At 42.1% G+C, this 27241-nt stretch overlaps 1 protein-coding gene across 1 annotated transcript; it reads right to left on the reverse strand.

Annotated features, from left to right (window-relative positions):
- eno4 (enolase 4) lies at positions 1-27241 on the reverse strand (the record flags this gene model as incomplete). Its single annotated transcript, XM_080037276.1, has 13 exons — positions 1-74; positions 1939-2056; positions 2898-2959; positions 4823-4997; positions 10438-10563; positions 10748-10912; positions 11408-11476; positions 14961-15089; positions 15187-15356; positions 22378-22514; positions 22914-23098; positions 25652-25780; positions 27074-27241. 13 exons carry the CDS (start codon positions 27239-27241, stop codon positions 1-3), a joined length of 1707 nt encoding a protein of 568 aa, XP_079893402.1.

Genomic DNA, 27241 nt, shown 5'->3' on the forward strand with positions numbered 1-27241 from the left:
TCACTGTGCAGTGGTGGACTGTTCCTGGGAGGAGTTTTCAGTGAACAGTGGTGGGGGATGCTTCTCCTTAGAGACTGTGAATGAGATAAAATATAATGTAGTAAAGTGAACAGACAAAAGAAAAGTGTGTGTGTGTGTGTGTGTGTGTGTGTGTGTGTGTGTGTGTGTGTGTGTGTGTGTGTGTGTGTGTGTGTGTGTGTGTGTGTGTGTGTGCCAGGGCTGGACTGGGACAACAAATCGGCCCTGGCATTTTTGGCCATGGCAGCCCACCATGATTATTTATATGATATGCGGAGGCAGGGGCATTGCACCAAATTCTGGGCCCCTATACAGGAAGTCCTGATGGGCCCTCTGAGAGGCGGTCTTACAATACAAACATGTAAAAGCTATGTTTGTCTATAGTCCAAAACGTATGAGTGACTGGTCACTCTCTGAGCCAGATAACAACACAATGTTTCTATTGATGAATGACCAAATCATTACGCGTACTTGAACACAACCCCTGGTCTAACGACTCTTAATAAACATGCACACACACAGTGTTTCTCACAGGAATTTGGGAGACTGTGTCGTGGACCCTCGACCTTCTAGGGGGGTCCGGGGGAATGCTCCCCCGGAAGATTTTTTTTTAAATGTTAAAGTAAAATTCATCAATCTGGTGCACTTTGAGGAGAAAACTAAGGCTAAATCAACTGTTTCCTATGTAAGCTATTTAGTACTATTTTCTGGAATAATGTATAGACATAGAATGACCAAAAAGCAGAAAGAAGAAATGTACATGTTTAAAAAATCCAGTCAGCTTCGTGAATTTTTTCCCTTCGTTTGTATGTTTTAACGGCCCAAGGTAGGCCCCTGATCTTCGTAGCCCCGAACAATGTTATTTAAAAAATAACAAATTTACTGACGAATGAAAGGCCCCTGATATCTGTTTTTTCCCCCTAAATAAAACATTTCTGGGCCTTCAAAGACCAGGGGCCTATATTGAGCCAGTAAAAATAATAAAACATTTAAAAAATAAGTTTTTATTTTTTCGGGTGCAGCCCCCCTCTGCCTTGGGCCCCCCCAAGCCTGTCCGCAGTCCGACGGCCCTGAACGTAACTGACCATCGTCAGATGCTCATAATTACCGAGTAGAAGTTGAATGCGATATAATACAATTCAATGCAGCCTCTGAATGGGCGGCCCTCTGCTGTGTGTGTGATTGGGCCAGGCCCAGCCCAGAACCAATCATAATGAGTAATGGCCTGGGACAAAGTTTTATTTTACTTTCAGGTGAAGTTGACAGCCTGCACGCACATTTATAGTCCATGGCACTCCCGAGAGGGAAGGGACCTCGGCCATCGGCTGTGTGACTTGGCCGGGCCGGGCCGAGTCACACAGCCGAGGGTCCATTAAAAAAATTCCAATGGACCCGGCCCGGCCCAAAATGCCTGCCGGCCCACCGGGCATTGCCCGGTACGCCCGATGGCCAGTCACAACAATAAACATGTTCGAGAAACTTTGAGGATGTGAATGAATTCCACGCAGACAGAACTCACCTGCCATTAACCCTCCAGTAGCCCTGCCTGCTTTGTGTCTAGAATGAAAGGCTAAGTATTTGTCCCTGTGTAATTAGGCCACCAATTAACAGATCTATTCTAAGGGAGGGCTTTTCATTCTTCTACTCACTCACACACACACACACACACACACACACACACACACACACACACACACACACACACACACACACACACACACACACACACACACACACACACACACACACACACACACACACACACACACACACACACAAATACACATTTGTATGATTCCTCACACAAAATTTCCTTTTTCTATCTAACAGAGAGAGAAAGAGTGGGCCCAAGCATTACTTCCTCTCTCTGTCTCTCTGTCCGGCTGAAAAAAGACCATGGAGCAGCAGTATAAAACGTACCCAGGATACCCTGCAGGGCCAGTTCTTCCTCTATAGAAATGAGGCGGTTGTATTTGTTCATCCTTTCAGCTCCGCTCAGACCTCCCAGTTTGACATAGTCCAGGCCCAGACCCACGGCCTGAGGAAGGAGACAAGACACACACACACACACACACACACACACACACACACACACACACACACACACACACACACACACACACACACACACACACACACACACACACACACACACACACACACACACACACACACACACACACACACACACACACACACACACACACACACACACACACAAACACCAGCCTTCATCTGAGAGAACACTCTTGTAGTGTGTCACATGAAGCAGGTAAGGGGGAGGAAGTTGCCTCTAACCAATCCAGGGACTTTTGGGCATTTTATTTTAGAAAATCAATGGAACAAATTATTTTCAAATGACAGCGATTTAGTGGTGTTGAAGTGTTGCAGCTCTGTTAGTGAGCCATGTTTAAGCCATGTTTTTAAATACATACAAATAAACTATCTTTCATACAGGTGTTGGCTGACTGAACAGCTTTGTGCCTCATGCCTGCAAAATTTCAAATCAACTAAATGTTTTGGAATATTTATTCTGATTGGTGGTTCAGTAAAGAAGATAATAGTCGAAACGTAGAAAGAGCCTTCTTTTGATATGTAATTCCACAATTATCTTTAGATCATGTTAGTTACAGTAGATTCCTACTAGTACATGATAACTAATATAACATAGTTCAATGTGGATTGAAGATGCTGCTATTAAACGCTATTCTTTTGGTCTCTTGTCTTGGGCTAAAATTCAAAAGTGAATACATGCTCCCCGAAAAAGGTGAAAATAATAATAATAAAAAGGCAGGGAAGAAAGAGGTAAACATGTTGAAATGTATTCTTAATGTCTGATCAGACTGGAAACCTAATGATAGAGAGGGAGAAAGACTTACTATATCTGACAGAGACGTTTCATTGCAGAGTTCACTGCCTTCGGCTCCCATTAACACTGAACCTGGCAGGTGAACAGACACTAACAGAATTAGCATTGAAAGCAATCCACCATAAAAGCAATATTTCACAGTTGAAAAAAGTGTTTTCTTATTTAGTTCAAGCCCATCTGCTTCATTCATGAGTCACCATCAGCTGTTTGGCTAGCCACTGACTAGTAATGTCCAATCATAATCATGCAGCACAACCCATATAACATGACATGTGTCACTGTTAGCCTGTTGCTATCTTAATGCCAGCTCCTCCAGCCCAATCTCCTTCTGAGTTGCTATATTGTTGCTGCTTGGATTCTTTGAGAGACAGAAACTATTCTGTCAAATAAAAGTTGTGTTACCATTTGCTACAAACGCTCAACTCCTTAACAAAAGTGTTTCTGACCTGTGTACACTAAAGGCAGACGCTCTAATGTGAACAAACACAACCCACACGCTTGATGTGAGTTTGACTGGGTCGTGACTTGTGAGTGACTACTAGGACAGACACAAAGAACTTATGAATAAGCTCAGGAAAATGGGAGTTTTGGAATATGCAGCTGGATAATCAAGAACTTGATATCTGCCTTTACTTGTTCACAACAGTGTGTTTTCAGAAATGGAAGATTAAGCCTAAAGGAAGGCCAGGATAATATCTAGAAGCCCCATGCATTTAGCTTAATTGCTCAGGTCAGGGATTCTTGTGAATGCTTGTTTTCAAAATCACTTTTTGTCAAAATCAGTGAATATCTCCTCATGATTCATGATTTGTCCGTACTGTGTGTGCGTGCTGTAAAGAAATCCAGTGTTAATACATAGCCTAGGCTCCGTAAACATGCACGTTGCTAGCTATGTTGTGAAATTCCCTTTGTTTACATTCCTGTTTAGACATTAGGAGACACTCACTGATTTTGGCAAAAAGTGATTTTGACAACAAGCGTTCTACAGAATCGGAGAGAAATCTAGAGACATTGCTAATTAAGAAAAGTCTCAGATGTATATCCCAGCTCTGACCTCGTTGACAGTTGAAGTTCAACTTTATCACACCATGTCAGAATCTACAGGCTTCTGTTTGGTTGCAGAATTGCAATCCTTTTATTCTTCTGCCATGCATAAAGTAAATAGTCCATTTTCCAGTCTCAATTGATAAACCAATATACAACTGACAGCATGACGCACAAACCATTAGTTTCCTACCTGTCTACCTCTGCTCTTGATACTAGCGACACACAATACAGTTCAAAATATGTTCAAAATGCAATTTTTACTGTGAATGCGGGTGGAGGTTTGGGAGGTGGATGGAGTTAAATCATTGTGCATTCTGCAGAGGTTAAAGCAGAAAGTTTGGTCACTATTTTGTCTTACATGGACAGTCTGGCTGGTTATATACTGTAGGAATGGAAATGCACACAGGAAATCTATCTATAAAGCAAGAAACGTATGTCTGTGTGTCTGTCTGTGACTCGCATATCTCTCTGTTAGTCAGATCGGCCTGAGCCTCCGGATATTGCTTGCGCATGGCCCGAAGATGTGCATCCTTGATTGATTATGAAGTTTTGGACCAAATATGTAGAAGTTATCATATTTATATCATGCTGGCGGCGAATACATGCGCACACTGAAGGCCACAGTAACGACGGGCATGAAGTAGTCTCCGGCTAAACCCCGCCTCCCTCTGATTTGATTGGCTGCTGCGACCAAAGCTTGAAATGAGTGACGAGCGGGACACAGACAGCAGACCTGCTTCCTACGGGCACTGCACTAGGACTACAAAAAAAGGCTTTAAAAGGACCTCCATGCTTGACAATACTTAAAGCTCAATCTCTCATTGTCTCCTTTCCAACACGTCTCACTAAATAGCTCTACTCCCTAGCTCACCTCAATGGATATGTTACCTTCATGCTCTGCTGTGATGTGGATCAAATCACTGACTGTAGTCTCATCCATGTGTTTTAGGATGTGACCTTTGACCCCAGGGAGGGGCGCCGCTTGGGACTTGTAGGTGATGTCTGAGAGCAGAGCACATGAACCTCCAATGCCTCTGCTTAACTTCCCCCACTGCTCTGTGTCCTAACAACCGCACACACACACACACACACACACACACACACACACACACACACACACACACACACACACAAACAAGGATACACATATGAGTGAAGAGAAGGATGAGCAAATGGTCAACCTCACAAACACGGATAGACAAAAGTACACATAGAAGAATTATTACCCAAACCAAATAATAATGGGAGTTTCCTTCTACTCAAAGCAGTGCCTGTTATTAATGTAAATTCATTAAAAAGTTTGATGTAAGTTGCATATCACTAGAGGTGTTGGTGACACTAATTAGACGGTGTGGTTTGGATAAGGCTGTATATTTGGAATAGTTTTGTAAAATGTCAGTACTCTACAATCAAATATTCTACAAATACCACTGTCAGGACTGTTAACTTAGATGTCCAGCCAAGGCGTGTTTATTAACAAGCTGTTTAAGAATAAAACTATAAATAATAATATAAAGTAAAATATAACTAAACGTTGACCCAGTTTTAAATATATTAATCTACAGAAGCAACCAGTGGGCTTGGAGCTGACATTGTTGGGCTGTCAAGGTAATCTTGGGTTTCTTGAAAGGGGCAATACAAAACTAAGCTATTATTATGATTATTATTAGTATTGGTCTTTTCTCTGATTAAGGGTGAGTCATCACTGTCCTTTAACCTCAACATTGAAATATTTCTGTATTTATCTTTAAAGATCTCCTATTATACTACTTTTCTGGTCTTAATTTCTTGTTAAAAACTGCTATAGAGCAACCTGACACGAATCACATCACAAAAAACCATGCAGATTTTCGGGACACTCTTCCTCTCACCCTAGCGAGCACAGCCGTCTGCTCCACACACTGCTTTGAGATTCTCCGCCTCTCCCCCCCTCCTGCAAACCCCACTCCGTTGTGATTGGTTACCTTCCTTCCGGAACATTTCCAGAAGCGCGCGGGGAGATTTCTGAGAGAGGAAGGTGGGGGCATGGCCGGAGCTTGCCTGAGCAGCATTACCATACATGGAAACATCCGGGAACGTGATGACACGATACCCGGAAATTTGAACAAGTGAATTCTCGACCGGCTGCCCTAGTGTTTAGTGCTCTGCATAGCCACCCCAGACGGTAAGCAGGGTATACGTCTAAATGCATGTACGTAATTATTTGATACGCTAGTATGGTTAAACATGACTATAAATCATTATAACAACGTTTATAGGTCATAAAAGTCGAAAAATATCATAGGTCCTCTTTAAGGAATGACTTCTACTTGTGTGCTTTACACTCTATGGGCTGGTTTCACAGACAAGCCTTAAGCCTAGTCCGAGACTAAAACGCCTGTTGAGCTGGATTAATTCAAAGCTACTTGCACAGACAGCGGCTGTATCTCGATTCAGGGGTTGCGAAGGCTGCATTTGAAGACCGATTGCGTCATAGCGGCGCGCAAAGGTTGTTCCATTTGCAAGGCTCCTTGCAAGGCTCCTCATATGCGGCCGAGAAATGCAGCCTTCGTTTCACGGTTTTGAAGGCTGCATCAGATGTATCCTTCGCAGCCCAACATGTCCCATGATTCATTGCGTTTTTTTCAGAGATGGCATACAATAAAATAAAAAATAACAAAACAGCAACGTGTTGCTCCATCTTCTCTATTTGGAATATCTAAATGAAGACCAAATCCCACTGCAGAGGCCAGCCAGAAGAGTACTTGTGGCAGTGGCGGCTGGTGAATTTTCTTTTAGGTGGGGCTGACATTTTATAAACCAAAACCATGTAGGGGGGTCTGGGGGGATCCTCCCCCAGAAGATTTTTTTGTGTTTTTCACATACAAATTAAGCATTCTGGTGCATTCTGACAAAATAATAAAGACAAAATAGAACATTTCCTTACAAAGACAAATGGGGCAGGGGAACTAGGTTTTAACTTAATTTATTTGCCTTGTAGAATTCAGCAAGATTAAAAGTGCAAATAACAATTGAGAATTATACACAAGTTAACATTCTCTCTCTCTCTCTGGCGTTAATCGGTATCACACCCAGAAGTACAAGCCTTCAAAGACTGAATAAGAGATAATAAAAGTTGAAATTTAAATCATCAGCAAGTGCTGGGAAACAAGTGATTATGATCACTGATAAAATTAATACATAAACACAAATTGTGACCATATGTCTTGTGTGCGTCACACCACCATAGGTTTGCAGAGAACTAAATATACAATATGCACACTAAAAGCATGATGCAAACTTAGGCAATAGGTGAGGTTCTAGTGTGTTATGAACGTGACAATCGCATAAACAACGTGATAATGGTAAGTCTAGCAGTAATCATATCATACATGCTCAAAGTTTAAAAAAGCACTGCATAATATTTTGAGTTGCACTACTCATAGACTGTAAAAGAGGGGGGGAAGCTGCTACTACAACTGCTAATAGGGATGCTAACGGAACATGAGCAGAGAGGTGTGTGTCTCCTGCTCTGACCGCAGCTGAGAGGGACTGGTGCGAAAAGGACCGGGCCGCCGCCTATCAGTGCTCTGTGACGGGGAGGGGCCGGGGAGTCTCCCGCTGCTTGTTGAGAACAGTTAAAAGTGATACTTGCCTTGGCGAAAAAGTCCCAAATAACACCAGAAAAAAGCTAGATTTGTCGCTTGTCGCTGTTTTGAAAAAAAAGTCGCCAGGGGGGTAGAAAAGTCACTAAATATAGCGACAAAATCACTAAGTTGGCAACACTGCACGCGACTCCGCGAGCAACCGGTAGTAGATCCGAATGTTGTTGTTTTTGTTGCCAGGTAACCAGTTACAGGGCGCCAATGCCTAGCGCCCCAAACCCTCCGTTAAAACTGAATGGTAATAGAAATTGATAGGGCCACTCTGAGTGAACGAGGGTTTGGGGCGCCGTGAACTGGCGCCCGTAGAAGTCAAATTAGTCAGTTTCGAGCTTGAATTTCGCCATGAAATATAAATACAGTGCCATAATATAAATTCAGTGTGCATTCTTAAGTAAAATTAAATAGTTTAGTTGCCTCAAATTAATAAAAAAATAATAATTTTATTTTTTATTTTGTTTGGGGTCGGAGGAGGGGGGCGGCGCCCCAGCGCCCTCTATGGGCCAGCCGCGCCTGACTTGTGGATAGGTCTTATCCAAAACATTTATTTGATGAACTTACATTTCGAGACCGCTTTCAATATGGAAAATGCACTGAAAATAACAACTTAGCTTGAGTTTATTAGATGGATGCATTTAAATTGAAGATGTATTCAGCATAATAAAATGAGTGTCTGAAACAATTCTGTTTTCAAATGTGGTTGTTGTGATTTAAAATACTGACACACATGAATAACAAAATGACAAAACACAACATGAACACCTTTTATTTTCTACTTGTATCTTCACTGTGATTAGTAATCACAATTGTCTCAGTACTGTACCTTGTTTGAATCATAGCTCTCTCTTCTAACTTCATGTTCAATTCCACCTGTAGAATTTTCATTTTCATGTCATACTTCCTTCAGATATTGCATTTTCTGTTCATGGAATTATCAGGCTAACTTTCATGCAACGTCATCTTTTTTGTCCTTTGTTGAAAGGTTGTGGCAAGCTCTTCTTTAAAGATTCGGGTTTTTCTACAGTCTATCAGTGCAGATATCATTAAATATAATGTCAAAATTATAAATGAGAAAGATGTGAAATACCGATAATAATGAAGATAACCTGAAGTTGGTGTATTGTTCTCTTAGTAACATTTTCATTCGAATTGAATTTGTTGCAAATTGTGTCCCAACTATTTATTTGCTCAGTCCCAGCAGTATGGCTTTTAGATTCAAGAACCGGAAGGTTTCAAACTATTTTTTTAAGAGATTTTTTTCAAATTCATTAAGGTTTATTGACGGGATATTTTTAGCCTATGCCATTGTTTTTTGTCACAAGCAATGGTGTGTCTGCTCCGGGTTTTTATGATCACCGTTGGACCAGCAGCACGTGCTCATGGGCAGGTGTTAACAATCAGGCTTACTTAAAGCAGCTCCGAGTAACATTTAAATATCTTTTAAACAGCCTCATGTTTCCTCACATAATCATAAATTACCTTTAACAGCAAACGAGACCATCAGTGCAAAGAAAGACGTTTTTATATCGTTTTTATTACTGCATTTGGTCTGGTCGCACACCCAGTCCGATTTTATGGTCACATATTGGTCGCAGATTTCAGTGTGGCGCAACAACGCGATTTGAGAAGCCTATCCCTCCAGGTGAGGGAAGGGGAGCAGGAGCCTTGTTTGAGACAGTTGTTTGTCGTCATAATGACTGATAACGGGGCTGAACCATCAAAGAAAAAAAAGAAAATGAAATGAAGAAAAGCTAAAAGAGAGAGTATAGGCGGGCGGGAGGGCGTTGCCAAGCAACGTATACACAATTTCACGGGAGCGAACTAGACTCCTTTTCTTTTTTTTTTTTTTTACCTTTATTTCTACAGGTAAATCCCATTGAGACCGAAGACTCTTTTGCAAGGGAGACCTGTTTTCCTTTCCCACGTTACCATTCACACACACATTCATACACCGATAGCAGGCTAACTATCGACATTCACACGAGGCAAGGTGGGTGAAGTGTCTTGCAAGGACACAACAACTATGACACAGGTGGCAGGGCGGGGATCGAAACTCCAACCCTTTGATCATCGGCCGACCCGCTCTACCACCTGAGCCACAGTCGCCCCAAATGAATGAGCGTTAGCCTACTAAAACAAAGTTTACTTTGCCTCACCAGCATCATCAGATGACCATTATTCATCTTAAATAGTCATTATTTACAACAACATAAACACATTACCTCATCGTGATCCATACTAACTGCCGTCTCTCGTTCATTCGCTTTCTGTGAGGACATGGAATCTTTCAGCTCCGTGAGAGCCTCTCACGGAGCTGAAAGATTCCGTGTCTCACTGAGAGGTGACACTGCATCAACTCATTGCAATCAGGTGTGTGTAGAACTGACTGGCATTAGTTGATGCTGTGTCACTAACCACTCTCACGGAGCCGAAAAGAGTCCGGTGCCCTCACACTTTCAACACACGGACATGCACTATATTGCTTCCTGATCATTTGAATCTTGCACGCCCGGCACGAGCTAGAAAACAGCTTCACGACAGCTGGCGTCGTAAAAATACTACCGCTTTTGTCCAAAGGGGACGCCAACGTGCCATGTTACTCGTAGTGGCTTTAACTTACTCCAGGACTTCATAGTCTCAGACTAACTAAACCAAATTTAAGCCATATCCATGAAAGTGACTTAAACGTCCCATTTTAACTAGTCCACATTAAGGCCTACTCCTGGCTTAATCTAGGCCCTGTCTGTGAAACCCGCCCTATGTGTCGGGGGAAGAAACAAAAGAGAAAACATGTGCAGCATAGAATGTTCTGTACATGAACTTGGACATGTTGACCATAGAGTGCTAATGTTTTGAACTTACCTCTCTCCTGAAAGGATCGATTAAGGCCACCACGGCTGAGTATTTGCTGATGAGGTTTTGGTACATATCCATTAATTCATCTGGAGACTTCAAAACTCCCGCTGAAACCTCATACTTTCCTTTAGACTGAGAGGAAGACAAGAAGAAAATGTATTCAATTAACCCTCGCTGCTTGAAGTCTTCAATACCTATGCTGTATTTGCATGCAAACTGACCACTTTAGCTGTATGCATATAACACTGATTTAAACCAGGAATCCTAAGCAATGGCTCCCAAAATCTTGGTTCACATTACGCCAGCAGCAACTTACATAGTCCATGAGTTTAGGGGCAGCACAGTTTAGTAATAAATGGATCTCTGCTCCCAGTTCCAGTCCAATGTTAGTGCAGGCTTCAGTGATCAGATCCAGAGGCTGTTCAGGCCGCTCGTAGCTCACAGTCAGCGCTCCATTGTCACTAACACTTATCTGGGTGGCCTCGAAGGAAAGGCACAGTTCACCTGGTTAACATCTATTTATTGTGCTTGACACATGTAACTCTATACATTAACCCACAACACTCTCTACATATCTCCTCTTTGGATATGTCTAAAGGATACCTATCTATTCATAGCTCTGAATGAGATGGTTGTGAGGGCAAGATTATTAGAAGACTCTTAACACTGTTCACATCATAATTGTAAATCCTGAGAGGTCATTGAACAATGCAGGAGATAACTGTGTACACAGTACAAATGCTGCACATATTAAATGGTTTGATAAGTGTTTTGTCAAAACTCCAGGCATTCATACCCAAGTTCATTTGAATGTGGAATTGGAATATAAATCATCTTATTCCTATTAATCTCTTAGGAAAGCTTCATAACAGAAATAGTCTCAAATCCTTCCTCCACCTTTTCTATTCTGTTCTCATCATAAACTGTGTGAACAGAGTTCCTGTTCCAACAATGAATAAAGAGCAATGTCCCTCACCCCGGCTTTGGTTGAAGTGTTTATTATTCTCATCATCTCCTTCTGTAACTCAAGGGTCATTGTGATGACCTGTTGAAGACAGTCACAGTTCAGTGTGTTAAAAAAAAACACTAAAGTGAAAATGTAATCAAGAAAAACGTGTAGGAGATAGGGGAGAATGGGGTAATTTGTCACATGGGTTGGATGTCACATTCGTTATATCTCGCCACCAGAGCGCGCTAGCTCTGAAATGTTGATATAAAAAAGGTCCAGAATTGGGATCAGAGGTCACATACATAGACTTCCTTGGAGGAAGACAGCTGCATTTCAGGTGAGAGGATGTTTTGTGTTTTTCATGTCAAATTCAAAATATTTTGCTTCTCAGTATTTTTCTTCTAGGCTTTTACACAATGGGTTTATAACAAAACACTTGTTACCCTCAGAAAGTGTGAAGGGTAAACTATAGTTTAGATTGTGGTTAGCAAGCTAATTAGTTGTCAGATGGTTGTTGGCCTTGATGCTAGCAAGAAATTCAAGTTGGGGTTGGTCGTCAAATTTTTTTGGGGGGTTGGTTGTCACATGTTATCTCAAGGCTGCAGCCAGAAAAGGAACCCAATAACGAAATAAATTGTCAAGCTGTCTTTCTTGGAGGAAGACAGCTGCATTTCAGGTGAGAGGATGTTTTGTGTTTTTCATGTCAAATTCAAAATATTTTGCTTCTCAGTATTTTTCTTCTAGGCTTTTACACAATGGGTTTATAACAAAACACTTGTTACCCTCAGAAAGTGTGAAGGGTAAACTATAGTTTAGATTGTGGTTAGCAAGCTAATTAGTTGTCAGATGGTTGTTGGCCTTGATGCTAGCAAGAAATTCAAGTTGGGGTTGGTCGTCAAATTTTTTGGGGGGTTGGTTGTCACATGTTATCTCAAGGCTGCAGCCAGAAAAGGAACCCAATAACGAAATAAATTGTCAAGCTTTATCCTCACTGACACCCCAGAGAAGGAAAGAATAGAGCAGGAAAAGGCAGCTAGCAAGCAAAAGAAAAAAGGGCAACGAAATCAAAACAACCCAGTGCATCCCAAACTAGACCAGCTGCCAAGGCTACAGAACGTTATGTAGGCCTATTTGTCAACTTGACAATGCAATTAAACATTCAAATTTGGTTCTGCCTCCTTGCCTTCTTTTTAAGATTTTTCCCATTAAGATAACATTGTGACAAACAACCCCATAGTGTGTGACAACCGACCCCTTGATGGGGTTGGTTGTCACAATGTGTCAGAGTGTCTTTGATGGTAAATTACTTCTTCATTACAATAAGTTGGAAAAAAAGAGAGACACACATTTCTAGCCAACACCTTAAGCTTCAATTTAATGTAGGAATGGCTATTGACAGATGTTTTGGTGATGAGCAATTCTCACTAGAGTAAAAAGTGTGCCTACTTACCCCGTTCTCCCCTACAGTTGAGGCCAAAATGATTAGCCCCCCTATGAAAATTTCACTTTTTTAATTATTATTATTTTTTGCTGTCCAACAGAGCAAAGAATTTTTAACACAGCTTTTCCAAAAATTCAACATTTTTTTGGATGATTACATTATTTTACTTTGCACAGAGAAACAAAATTATTTCACAAAAAACTAAAACTACCAGGGTCAAAATTATTAGCCCCCTGAAGAACTGACCTTTGTGTTGAGCCAATGCACAAACCACTGCTGTACAATGATGTGCTTTAACTTTGTAATGCTCAAAAGCTTGTAAAATCAAGTTAAAACCAACGGTTAACTTCCAATTTACATACAGTATAAAAACTTCAGCAAAGGGTTTGAGCTGTCACGTGAGACAGCATCATGCCAAGAACAACAATTTATCAATTTAGACTTGAGAAAAAGAGAGTGTCAAGAACTGGACTGAGAAGTATCATCAAGAAATTCAAAGAGAGCCACACAGTACAGAACAAGCCTGGTAGAAGCGGAAGATTTCAAAGACTCTGGAAAGAAAACTAGTGAGAGATGCAGTGTTGTGCCTGAACACGTTCAATGAACGATCATTCATGAACTGGTTCATATTTGGGGCGAACGTGAACTGAACGGACTGTTTTCTGCCTTTATGAACATTATTGCAAACGCGTTCATTCTGGCGTTTGTGAACGGCACTCTTACAGTCGTTCAATCGTTCATAAAGTGCCAGATTTCCATAGAAAACCCTGCTAAAAGACAGCGTAAACAGCACTTAATATGTAGCGGAAAAACACCCAATCTGGCAACAACTGCCACCACAGCGTCGCACCGCCGCTGCGTCATCAAAATGTGAAACACCGTGGCAAAAAACAAAAACAAATGAATTCAGCAGTTAATCGCATTAACGGTGTACAGTAGAGGCTCCATGGTCTCCATCTCCCAGCCGCAGCTGGACAACCTGGTTTTGCAGTATATTGTCGGAGACCTGCAGCCTTTCAGAAAAGTGGACAGCCCAGCTTTCATCAACTTAATTAAGGGGTTGCACCCATCCAAAAATGTGCCATCAAGGAAAAAAGTACAGACACTGCTTAACAAGAAATTTGAAGAAAACATATGCAAACTTAAGACTGAACTCTAGGTACTATTTTAAGTTGTAATTTGGTTGTAGAACCTGCCTGGTATATTTTTCCAGTATTGCTTTCTTTGAATTAAATTTTATGTGAATTGTGTCCAGGTTTGGAAAATTATAAAAATGGAAAAACATTTGCACCTTAACCGTTTTTGTTTGAATAATTCCTCATTAAAAAGACTATCAAACAGCAACGTTTCCCTCATGTTTTTGAGAATATACTGTAGAGGTAAAAGCTGCAGCTGGCTTCTAGTGTGGACTGAATGTTATTGAAATAATTTATGTCTGTGGTTCTATATGGTATGTGGCAATTATTCAGAAAAATAATAGCCTGCAGCAACATATTGAAAAAAAAGAACTATGAACTAGTTCATTTTTGAACTGTGAACTTAGTTCAGAATTTTTAATTATGAACTATTAACTGAACTAGTTCATTTTAAAGTGTGTGAACTGAACTTTGAACTAGTTCACGTAGAAAAATAACTTTCCCAACACTGGAGACATGTGTCTGCCAATGCACTAGTGATGGATTTAGGCAATTGTAGTCTCAAAGAAGACAATACCTAGAACCCTGCACAGGAATGGAGTGTGAGGTTGCAGACCAAGAAAAACTCCACTTTTTTAGAAGAGACACCTTTAAGCCAGACTGAAGTATGCTGAGGACAACCTGGAGAAATATTATGTATATTGGAAGCGCGTCCTTTGGTCGGATGAGACCTGTTTGACAGCAAAAAATAAATAAGAATAAAAAAGTCTAATTTTCGTAGAGGGGCTAATAATTTTGGCCTCAACTGTAACTGTGTATACAGTACAAATACTGCACATAACCAATAATATACCACATCAAAGTAACAACAAAGGAAGCAAAGGAACTTGCACAAAGAATACTTGCTGTATACAGCGGACATGTCTATAGGAACTGCCAAGTCCAAGAATAAGTGACAACATGTAACAACTACACAGAAATGTGAGTGAATAGTCGTGAGTACTTGTTTAGCTCGTTGTCCTGTTTTGGGGATCAGGATGACTTCCTCCAGTAAACTCAGTTTTCCAGGAGAATTCTTCCCACAGCTGAGCAAGGTTACCAAGGGGATAGGGACGTGAAACTTTGTTGGAGCCTGAATAAAATAGTTTATTACCTTTTTACATGTGTGATCCCAGTTTGAGTCTGTGTGAATATAAGTACTGTATGTGTTTGTGCTTCTTTGGTCTAACCTCTCTGTCCTTCAGTGCTGCAATGTATTTGTAGAGAGGAGAACCCTGTACTTGTGCCCCAGTTTTTGCTACAGCCAGAGACACTGAGCCAATTGCCAAGCTCCCGGGCAGGACTGCTTCTGGTGCCTCTGCTGAAGGAAAGGGCTTTTCTGCCATGTTGCTTTTTTTGCCTGTGATGTACACATAAAACAAAGAGTTACAAGGGACCCATGTGAGAAAAGGAGTTTAGATGCACAGTTTGGGCTTTCGGGTGACACACTTTGTAGAGCAACTTAAAATGAGCAACAATAACTAACACTAAGATTTGTGCATCGCAGGCAGTCTAAATGAGCTGTCACTGCAGCAAAAACAAGTATAGGAACATGCATAGCATAGTACATCTATCCATTTATCCATAAGCTATAGAGGGTAAACAGCAGTGTGACGGTCTTCTCCTGTTTGCTGTTGTTTTGTGTCCCTCCAGGTTCTTTGGTGGGAGGGGCCTTACAACCCTCACTTTTGGCGCTTTTCCTCCGCACATGTAGCTCTACTCGACTCAACTCGACTTAACTCAACTTGGTTTGGTAGCAGCACGGGTCGTTTTCCACCGCAAATAGTACCTCCTGAACGTGGGCGGGGTCGTCATATGCCTCGTTTCCACCGAGTAGAGCGGGTCGGATCGGAGCGGTTCGGTCCGGGTAGTTTGGCTTTTCATTTGCCAAAAGTTGGGTAGGGTACGGTTTAAGCGCACCTAACCGCTCTGAGCCGCTCCAAATCTCAGTACTCCTCCGTAGGGGTACTAGCCGCCTGAAAGGGTGCCGAAAATGCGGAGCTACACACTGCCGTCATTTGATTGGCCGAAAGAATCATTTCCGCCATGTGTAGTCACCTCGGCAAGAGTCTTGTGTTTTGGCAAAAATGTGAGCACAGCACTGTTTATTGTGTGGTGTTTTTCCTCGTCAATAAATTAATCAGTTGGCTACACTGTGTCCCACTGCGTAGCTGCCGCAGCCAGCACTGTTCACTCACTGTCTCTATGAGTTGCACCGAGCCGTCTCTGTGCTCACAACAACACGGGGGGAATAAATAAAAAAGCGGCTGGTTTGACCGAGCAAAAACGAGAGACCGCTGCCTTGACTACAGTTGGTCGAAAGAATCATTTCCGCCTTGTGTAGTCACCTCGGCTAGAGTGAAGAGAGTCAGTGTGTTTTGGCGAAAATGTGAGCGCGGCACTGTTTATTGTGTGGTGTTTTTCCTCGTCATTAAATGAATCAGTTGGCTACACTGTGTCCCACTGCTACGATGTCACGAAGCTGCTGCAGCCAGCGCTGTTCGCTCACTGTCTCTATCAGTTGCACCGAGCCGTCTCTGTGCTCTCAACAACACGGGGGGAATAAATAAAGAAGCGGCTGGTTTGACCATGCAAAAACAAGAGACCGCTGGCTTGACCACAGTTGTTCCACAGCCCGATAGTTTGACCCACATTCTGGCGGCGGCTATCGCAGTCCAGCCTAAACCCCGCCCCACCAGTAAGGGTAGGGTCATAAACCCCGCCCTACCAGTAAGGGTAGAGTCGGCGGTGGAAACAACACCGTGATTCTTAAAAGTGAGCTGTCCCGCTCTGAGCCGCTCCTACCAGACCCGCTCTACTCAGTGGAAACGAGGCAATACAAAGGGGCTGAAAGCCTACTCCGGAGTCAAGTAGCAAAGCAGAAATTACAATAAGTTGTTGTTGTACTATTAACTGCACCAACCGCCAAAAATAAGGATGGAAAATGTTTATGTAATACCCCCCATGTATCTGTTTTCTAAAAGAAGTAGAAGAATATTGTGACGGGCCATTAGAAGGGAGGATTGGTGTCCCGGTGAGTGACTCGGCCACTCAGTCAGCTGTAGGGAAACCGGGATGCGTCACATACGCCACATCCATGCTCGTAAATACGGGCATCATAAAGTTGTCTGTTTTGCGCTTTCAGGATAAGTGTTTGCAAATGCAAGCCGTGTCTCAGCCTGAATATTTTATTGAGGCAGGGGTTGACACTAAGGTTTCAAATGCACTTGCCCATAGGGCAAGTACAGGTAATGTTTTACTTGCCCGAATGTTGTGTTCACTTGCCCAAAAAAACTGTTAAACAATGATATATACAGTATAGGCTAATTGAATTATACATTTTAGCGATCTCTTATCTCTTAAATGCAAACACTGCTTACTAGTCTCATCCTGACCACATAAAACGAACAACAATTCATATAAGCCTATATATCATGACATCACACACTACACCAAGCGCTTGGTCCTGCTGCAGCATCGTGAAAGGGCCTCTTTTTGCCATGCACCTTGCCCAGGGGCTCAGAAAACTCAGTCTAGCTCAGAGTCAAGCTGAATGTTAGCTTCCACAGAACAATTTTACTTATTTAAAACGGTCACATTGCCAAAAAGTGATCGTGTGGCATAAAATGATTAAAGTCCACCATGTTAAAGCTATTGCCCAGTTATACTGTAAGTAAGAGGGGGATCATTCATTTCTATTCATATTGATACCATTATAAAGACTCCACAATCCAAATCTTTATCGATACCTTTCTATTATTTTGTTTAAAGAGAACTGGTATTATTGCTTTAATTGCTTATATGATGAGCAGAGCTCAGGATAGGACTTTAAGCAGGTCATAATTCCATATTTAGGCCTACTATTTAGTTTATATTGCTGGGAAAACAATTTTTTTACCCAAACTGTAGGCTATTATTATTATTAAGCTTCCCGCGAAAAACTAAAATTTCTTATTTTCTTGATGTTACATTTGAACACATCATGATGTCATTTTATTGACCTGTGCCTAATAATCATTTTACTGAGCCGACCTGAACACATCACATTTGAACCGTTTGCGATTTTTTTTAGCTAACTAGGTCTTATCCTGCAGATTTTAATATGGATTTAAAAACTATCCGATTTTTTAACTGCGGGACTTGCTACAGTCTCTCGTTTGTTGATCACCGCTGCATTGAATGAATGATGAGACGGTGCGGAGCCCGTCTGCAGCGGCTCAGCAGACAAGTTTTTTTTTTTTTGGAGACGGAGCGGGTTGAAGGAGTTTCTTCAAGACAGTCGAAGGTAAAACACTTTTACAGTCCGTGATGCGGTCCAGTGATGGAATAATACGCTGAAGTAGGCCTAATTAGATGAAGATGACCCGACTCGATATTTAAAATGATATAATGTGACCTAGCCTTCTGGACTCCATAGCCGTATCGATAAGCTCAAACGTTATTGATTTCTGGGTTTTGAATATAGCGGAACCAGGTCCGTAGGATAGAGCCGGCCTTCGGAACGTAGACAGCGAAACTGCGCGCACACAGGCTGTGTGTGTAGTGTGTGTGTGTGTGTGTGTGAGAGAGAGAGAGATAGAGAGATCGAGTGCGAAAGAGCGACCGTGATGCTGCTGGCTGCCGCGCGCAGCTGCTCAATTGCGAATATAGCCGATCTATTTTGTGTTAGTTAGCGGGAAAAAAAATGTTTTGCAGACTGTAAAACACATGAATACATAGCCTAGACTACAGACAAACCCTCTAAAATCCACTTGCCCGTCCGGGCAACCAAGAAGCAATCTCAACTTTCCCAAACATTATTTTCAGTTGCCCCGGGCAAGCGGGCAACCGTTAAGGTGCGAACACACTAGGCATTTTACACTCGTACAGACGCGTATGAAACCCGCCCCTTTTCCATAGGGAACCATTGGTTTACGCGCGTACATGGCGCGTAAATGTGTCACTCGCGCTAAAGCAACATTTTCACTCGCGCTAAAGCAACATTTTTACGCGCGTAGCTTTACGTGCGTATATATTACGCGCGTATAGCTACGCGAGGAGTTCAAAAAATTGAACTTTTGTTGCTCCTACGCGAGACGATTAGCCGCGTTGGCCAATCAGCGTTGAGCTTGACCCTACGTCACATACATTGGCAGGGTCGGAGAACAGTGTACTGTACACAGAGGCTGATGCGAGACACCGAGGAGTAAGGGGCCACTCACACTAGGGCCGCGGCCCCGTGCCAAAGCTCATTAGCATACTAAAGTCTAGAACGTTTGGCTAGTGTGACCACGCCATCCGTATTCCAGCACGGAACAGCCCCTTGGCCACGGCACACCTGGGAGAGGTGTGCCGTGGCCAAAGTACAGATGCTAATGAGATGACACGCGCACAAGCAAGCGCACAGGCGGCGTTCCTGACGTGAATTTATTAAGGATGCATTGTCCGTTAACGTCCGCTGCCTTACTAGTCGGCACCAGAATTGCCCACCACTTGGACTTGTAGCTATAATGTGTGAGAATTAACGTGTGTGTAAGCCTAGGTGTGGGCTAATAAAAGAGGGAGAGAGCTAATTAGGTCGGCTCAGAAAGCACAGCAAAAAGGTTTTCGTGTTTACTCACGTTCGTCAGATGATTTTTTTTCTTTTTCCTCCCGTCAGCTGTCATAACTGCATTTACGCATGGCGGTGGAGACGCACCCAAAACAACACACCGCAGCCCGGTGATAAGGAAACAGTAGCCTACACTAAGGTTTAACAAGAAACTTTATAAAGACACTTAAAAAAAACGATCTCTGCCCATACAAAAAGTTCTGACTTGGATTTGATGGAGCGATCGATGTGTACAAAACCATCCGGATACATATGGTCTGATGACGGGCCGTTATATTAATAATAAACAGCGTGCTGCACAAATATGAGACTGTTCACCGCGACCTATTACGTCAAGACTACATTTAAAAAAAAACAATAGCTTAAGGATTCTCGTTGCTCTAATGTGGAAGTGGAATATTTGATGCAAATTTGGCCGGATGAAAATATTCACTAACAGTCGTATAGCCTACAAGTAGACTAAGCTCCAAATCCTAAACGTGCACGGTGACGTAGGCAAGGTGCAAGTGTGCCCAGGCCACGAGCAGTGTGAGCACGGGCCTGCGGGGGGAGTGGGGAGGGGGGGGAATCGTGCTGAATCGTGCTGAGCACGGAACAGGCAAACGGCACTAGTGTGAGTGCGCCCTAAATGTATTGCGGCGGCCGGTGCTGTATGAAGCCGCTCGGGGTTATACGTGGGGAAAGTAAACCAGGAGAATGGACTTCCTGGTTAATTCAGTGAATATGTGTAGCTGTGCTTTAGCCGATAAACAAAGTTAGCGCCGTATAGCATTAGTTAACTCACCCTGTTGTGTGCGGGCGGCTAGCGCCTCATATTATGAACCCAAACATGACGACTGTCCGCGGGACTTTCACGACAAGTACACGAAGCACCGGTGTTGATCTACGCCAGCCACGGTCCCCTGTCACGGTCCCCTGTCACAGCCAGGTAGGGTAATTTTGGCTACTTGCCTTTATGTTGTGCCGCCGTGCACCGATGCTGCTGTAACTGCGTTTGTTATGTAGCTGCCGTGAATATGCAATGCTGTTTTAATGCTAGGCTATTTGTGCTGTTCAGTTTGTCTTTTGGCACAGTTGTTGGCCGTATTGTTGTTGTTTTTGTGTGGACATGCACGCTGTTGTGTCGGGTCGGTTCTGATCGCAGCCATAGTTGATAAGGGAAATACAATATCGGGAGGGAGACTCGTCACATTACGCGCGTATAACCTTTTTTGACACAAAATGATCAAGCAACATTTTAGCCGCGTTACGCACGTAAATCTTACGCGTGTAAAATGCCTAGTGTGTTCGCACCTTTAGTGTCAACCACTGTGAGGTAATCAGTGCAGTCCGAGGCTTGTAATGTAATCGCTATCATTTCTGTCCCAGCTGGCTACTATAGGCTAGCTGCCCTACATGTCTCCTCTCCTGTTGTGTACAGTATGTTTAAAGTAACATTCCCAACAACCAACACAACTGGGTGAGCTTAGCAAATATATGTTCATTTCATTAAGTTTTTTCGGATCTGAGATGCAAATCAAATGAAAGAGAGCCAGAGAAGGCTGCACGCGGCGAGACAAAATAAACTCGAAAAAACCCAGAGTCAACAGAATGAAGCCGGTAGTCTCTGGCCAATCAGTGGCCGGCAGTCTGCCGACGTCACCTTTTAGCATCAGCTCAGCTCGCTTGGAATCTAGAGCGAGGCGATACCAAAAAAACAGCCGCTAGCAGGGACCAGGTACCATGAAATTGCGGTGGAAACGCCAAAAATGCGAGTTGAGTCGAGTCGAGTTGAGCTGATACTATGCAGTGGAAAAGCGCCATTTCTCTCCTTCAACTCAGATGCCTCCGGCGCTGTGATTTTCTTTACTGTGCAATTAGTTTAGTTTTGCACCTTCCAACACCTTACACACATCACTACACAAAACCATCGGCATACATACTGATACTCCCACTCACAAACCTTCTTTTGCTTTTATGTCAGTTGGGTTTCATCTATTTAAATTTAAGTAGCATGTTTTACAATGTGCAACACTATGCTAGTTATATCACCTGTAAACTCAAAACAACTAAATACTATGTTATTTGGGGAGTTAGTTGCATAGTAAGAATCTGAAAAGAGTTAGGCATATTTATCAATCAAAATTAAAGACAGTCATTTAAGTTTGATAAACGTGAAAGAAATGTGTTTTAGTTGAGGTGGGCTATGCTCTGGTTATTATTACACAATAGGTATTTTTAACCAATCACGGCAGTTCTCTGCCTGAACATTTTATAAGATTGATCAACATATATTTTCAATCAGATTGTTGTAGCGCTTATTAAGACACCCAACTTTGATATCATACATTGATGTTTATCATACATTGATGTGTTTAGACATGGTTTACACTTTACAGAGGCTCTAAGATATTCAGATCAGATAACAAAAACCCAATAAGAAAGGGCTTTTAAATTGGAAGCCAGATGCAGTGGATGTTAAAGCAAATAATTTAGTATTTGAGCTTATAACCATAGTTTTAGGTTCATCTTATTCATATTAGAGACCAAAATTAACAACCTGTTTCTGGTGATAATATTACTGAAACACAGGAAAAAAACATGACATAAATAAGAAAGTCTGTTGGTCTGGAAGTCGATCAACAACGTAGCCGATCAACAATTAGAAAGCTTTAGGATGTGTTTCTGGGCAAAACACAAGTGTGTTATTGTTCAGTATATAACCCGCTGGTGTAAGATTTTAGAACTAGAACATTGTGATAATGAAAAGAAAAATTAAGCAGCACTGTTGCATCTCTAATGACTATCCTACCCTTATCGGCGCTCTTCTTGTCTTTAGAAGGTGGAGAAGAAGGTAGATCCAGGTCAGGTTCGCTGGGGAGAAGACTCTCCCCATTCCCCTTGTTCTCGCTGTCTTGCTCCTCCAGGCAGCGGGCCATAAAGAAATTGCTGCAAAATTACACAACATAAGATTTTGTGTCAGGAAGCAATGAGCACTGACTCTGATCTGTAACGAAGGTTGGGGATTTAATAAGACAAATAAATGTATGAAAGCGTGTAGATACTGAGCCCCAAAATATGTGTGTCACCTAATCCCCTAATACATTTCATCTAGACTAGAACACAGATGACCTCTACTGATGAACTATATGATTACTCCAACATCCTGTATACTGCACTCGGGAAGACTTCCTGACAGAATTTATTCTTGTCTCAGGGTGTGAAAGCTTCTCCCACTGCATGTGGAGTATCTAAAGACAGATGAGCAATCAAAGGCCTTTTTCATTTCAATGCCGCTCCAGATGAACGAAACCCTCCACAGTTACTAGAAACACATTAAAATACTACCTGAGTATGTGGTCCACTTCTGATTGGTCACATGGATTTTGGGCCTTCAGCATGTTGTTCAGAGGTCCATTGATCCACTGGATAGCAGATATCACATGGTCAGCTCTCTTCTGACAGTACGCTTTCCCTTCCAGTAAAGTGTCCTTTAGCCCAAAGTGGCTGGAGACAGCCGCTGATGACGTGCTCTGAACACCAAGACCCGGGAAAAAGTTCTTTAAAATTATAGCAACTATTTGCCACAACATCATTAAGGTTCTTATGAATAACACGGTTACAAGCCACTAGCTCTCCAATTCTGAAAATCCTTCATTTTTGTAAGTATGTATGATGTCACCATAGTAACGTAGCTGCTAGGATGTCACCATAGTTATCTACAGTAGCTGCTATGATGTCATTATAATTACGACCAGCACCGTTCAAAGGCTCTGCATCTCCCTAAATTCCTTCCCTCAAAGATTTGTTGAAAATAATCAAAAATACCATCTAATTTATTAAGCAGTATTCGATTGACCCTCTTTGGGTTCACAACAAAAAAAGCCATAGAAATACTTAAAGAAGACTTAAATTGAGTAAGATGGGACATTAATATCATCTGAGCTTCATTTGTAGACTTATACGGTAACAGTTCCAGTTTACAATGGAGCAGGACACTTAGAATCTTTATTTTTTATTATTTTGAGGGGGCTGTAATTTCAAGAAAATACCTTAACCTTCACTTGACACTGTCACTGATATGCTGCAATATCCAAACCCCAATACCAGTTTGTATTTTATACAGATGACTCTCAGATGTACTTTGATTCTATTTATAGGATGCAACTGAGCAAACAACATGTATACTTCACAGTAGTTTCACAGTAGTGCCTTTAGATAAACTAACATATGAGAAGTTATTATTGAGCCTCCCCAGTGTTCTAACACTGAGCGATTCGGTGCAGCTTGACACACATTTATTTGAGTTTCCCATTGTCAAACGTTGGGAAGGGGCGCGCTCTGTGGCGTAGTGGGTAGAGCGCTCCATATAGACTCAGTCGTTGTTGCAGTGGTCGCGGGTTTGAGTCCAACCTGGGGACCCTTAAGTTGCACACTGCATTCAGTTGAGTGGTCCACAGAATCATTTCTGTGGGAGAGATAAACCGCTGCTGTGAGTAGTAACCTCTGCAAGAGTGAAGAGTCTTGTGTGTAGAGAACATATTCTGCGCGCAGCTCTTTGTTTATTGTGTTGTGTTTTTCCTCTTCATTTAATTAATCAGTGAGCTACACGGTGTGTCCCACTCCTATGATGTCACCATAGTAACGTAGCTGCTATGATGTCATCATGGCAACAGCTGGATGGGAAGGCACAAGACCGAAGAGGATGGAGGGGTTTCATGGATTGGCCTATGTTCCCTATCAATGTAAGTATGTATGATGTCACCATAGTAACGTAGCTGCTTGGGTGCAACCTGAAAGTCCTTGGTTGGTCTGTTAGAAGTTCCCAAGCGATGCTTAAAATAAGAGACAAGGAATTTTCAGTCAAAGACTCTTAAAGGACTTCCTGGGGGAGATCAGGCAAACTTGCTCTTTATGTATGTTTTAATAAATGTCTCTAAAGAAATAATGTATTTCTAATAGCTTTTTTTTTTTAAGTTTAGTTTAAATAAAGCTAATTTAGTTTAAATAAACAGTATAAGGGGCAGAGCAGCAAGGCTGCAAGGACCTTATTGTTCTTGTCTGAATGATGTTCCTCTGCTTCTTGTTTCCCTCTCATAGAAATCCAAATCCAATCCAATTTTCTAGTGATGAATGATTTTTGACAATAGTTTAAACTTCTGCATTACAGTCCTATCCATAGTCTTGATTTCATGAAGCAAGTTGTGTCATCACCCAGATAATAGCTCCCTGAGATCAGCAGCTTCCTATGGCGACAAAGGTCCTGAGTTGGAGCCTATGGTGTTACAAGATGATCATACTATATCTTACAGCCATTGTGCTGAGGACACATGCCTGCATGTTTTAGATGTGTGTCTGCTTCAACACTTAGAGGAGCTGTAGCTCAACAAGGTTGATACTTGTTTTCAAAATGAGAGGTTGGGAGTTTAAAATCCCCTACACGCCACTGACGGAACCCTGTTGTATTTGTCATTATAGACGGGTTTTTGTGCAACCCAGTACTGTTTGTATTCAAGAAACCTGTTTATTCTCCTCTCGCTCTTCTTCATCCTCCTCAAAATGTTTGGCCCTGATATTTATCTCTGGCACTGAGCAACTAATATAAAATAATACTGTTGGGTTAAAGCATTGACGCCTCCCCATGGCTAGGCCCTGCTATAGGTGTTTGCCCTCAGCCACTTCTTGTGGACCTCAGCTTAAGGTTTCAGATCTCATCTTGCCTGCTTTTGTGACAGTGTAAAAAGTAAAATGGCGAGGGTGAATGTTCATGCTTTGTTTTCTGATTGCTACCTTCTTTGCTGGCTTCTTGCCTCCAGCTGCCTGTTCCCTTCAGTCCACTGCATGTTTGAATAGGTCATCACATCTATTTTGTTGAACCTTATTTTGTCAGTCATTCTTAATCTTAATGCAGACAATAGACTGAATACACAATATTCTAACAACGCCATTGTCAGCCACAATCCAAGCAGGAGCTACACATGAGTCAACAGTTAGTGTGTTCAAATTCTATTGGATTATTGGGCCTATTTTGCAAGGAAAGGTTGTGTCCGTGACCTAAAAGGCTAAAGGTGGCTGATTAGTTTTACCTTTTCCTTGTTGCAGACGATGCAGAACACCTCAGCTTCAATGGATGGCTGTCCTCTGGCATCATACACCTCCCTCGCCTTCAGTCTGCTGATCATCGGTGGGGCAGAGCGGCTTGCAAAGTAGTTTGCCTACAGAGACAGATAATTGTAAAAGTTTTCTCCTGAAGTTATTTGAAGCAATAACATTTAGCAGAGTAAATCAGTTCACATGGAGATGTATTTAAAACTGCTATACAAACAGTTACCTCATATAAGCACAGTAGGGCCTATATTCAGCTTTAACAATGTTAACATATTCTTTAACTAAATTTTAACTCACCATGAATGTAAACACAGTATTAACTCTTTTCTTGACTTCGCATTATATTTCTTGTACGATATAATGTCAACATCGAACCAAAACAAAAAATCTGAAAGGTACTATTAAATCTAAATCTTTTGTGTAATGAAATGGAATTGTAATTACAAATTTTACATTATTTGAAGAACAAGACATAGCTCATTTGACTGACTTGTTAAACAAGCTGCTGTAGTGCAAGTTACTCTATGGCCGCCCTAGCACGTCATCTTGTGTAAATGATTTGAAAACATGGGTTTTTGTCATAGCCTACCTGTTTATTATTACTATAGGCCTAATCTTTGGGGAATTTGTATGCTTCATTGGACAGCTTAGGAGAGACAGAGGTGAAATGGGGCAAAGAGGGGACTGACATGCAGAGAAGACCACGAGCCGGACCCCCACCCATGGTCTGCTGGTTCCGATGAATGGGCAACACTGCACCACAAGCGCCAAAAGAATAGCCTACAGTGTTTTGTATGGATCTCTCATATTTAAAAATTATTGATTTAAAAAAGAGTTTGTAAACTTGTTATTCTGTTGTTCTTATTGCCTGGATAATGTCATATTTGCTTATTTTCTTTTTAGATGTAAAAAGAGAAAAACAGAAAAAGTAGCCTACAAAATACGGTCCCTGTAGGGTCCGTGTGCTTACATGATGAGCATCGCACGAACGGTATGTCAATCTCATTTTCGTCTCAAATCAGTCAGACTTTAGTTTTATATGTCGCCAGACCCTCGGAAAGTTGTCTCACATTTCTCACACTTCCTGACTCGCGGAAACTGAATTGAGAAGGGTTTGCAACGCGTTCGAGACACCTGCGACGCCTCTGGGACTATTTTGAGAGTAGATTTTTCGCAATTTTTTTTCAAGTGACAGGACTGCGAGGCTCTGCGAGTCATGTGAGGAAATTGAGACCCCCGCGAACGTTTCAAGACAGTTGAGACGAATGCAGTCTCCAACTTGTCGCAAACAGTCGCAGCCCAGTGAGATAGGGGCTTTAGCAAATCAGACAGCTAACTAACTACTTGACAGGACCGTGCAGCTGTTCGGCTATGGCTCTGCCCACTCATGCGTCACATACCAGGTAACCGTTAACGTCATCAGGCTTGTGGAGGAAGAGCTCGTTGAGAGCGCGCTCCATCTCCTGTGGGACTCTCTTAACCCGGTAATACTCTGCCGCTGCATTTTTAATGTCGTAGAAGTCCCGCTCCTCCTTAGAAAGACGGTTAACAGACCCTTGGAAAGACAT

This window comes from Ammodytes marinus, assembly GCF_949987685.1.
Source record: "Ammodytes marinus genome assembly, chromosome: 11".
Lineage (NCBI taxonomy): Eukaryota > Metazoa > Chordata > Actinopteri > Uranoscopiformes > Ammodytidae > Ammodytes > Ammodytes marinus.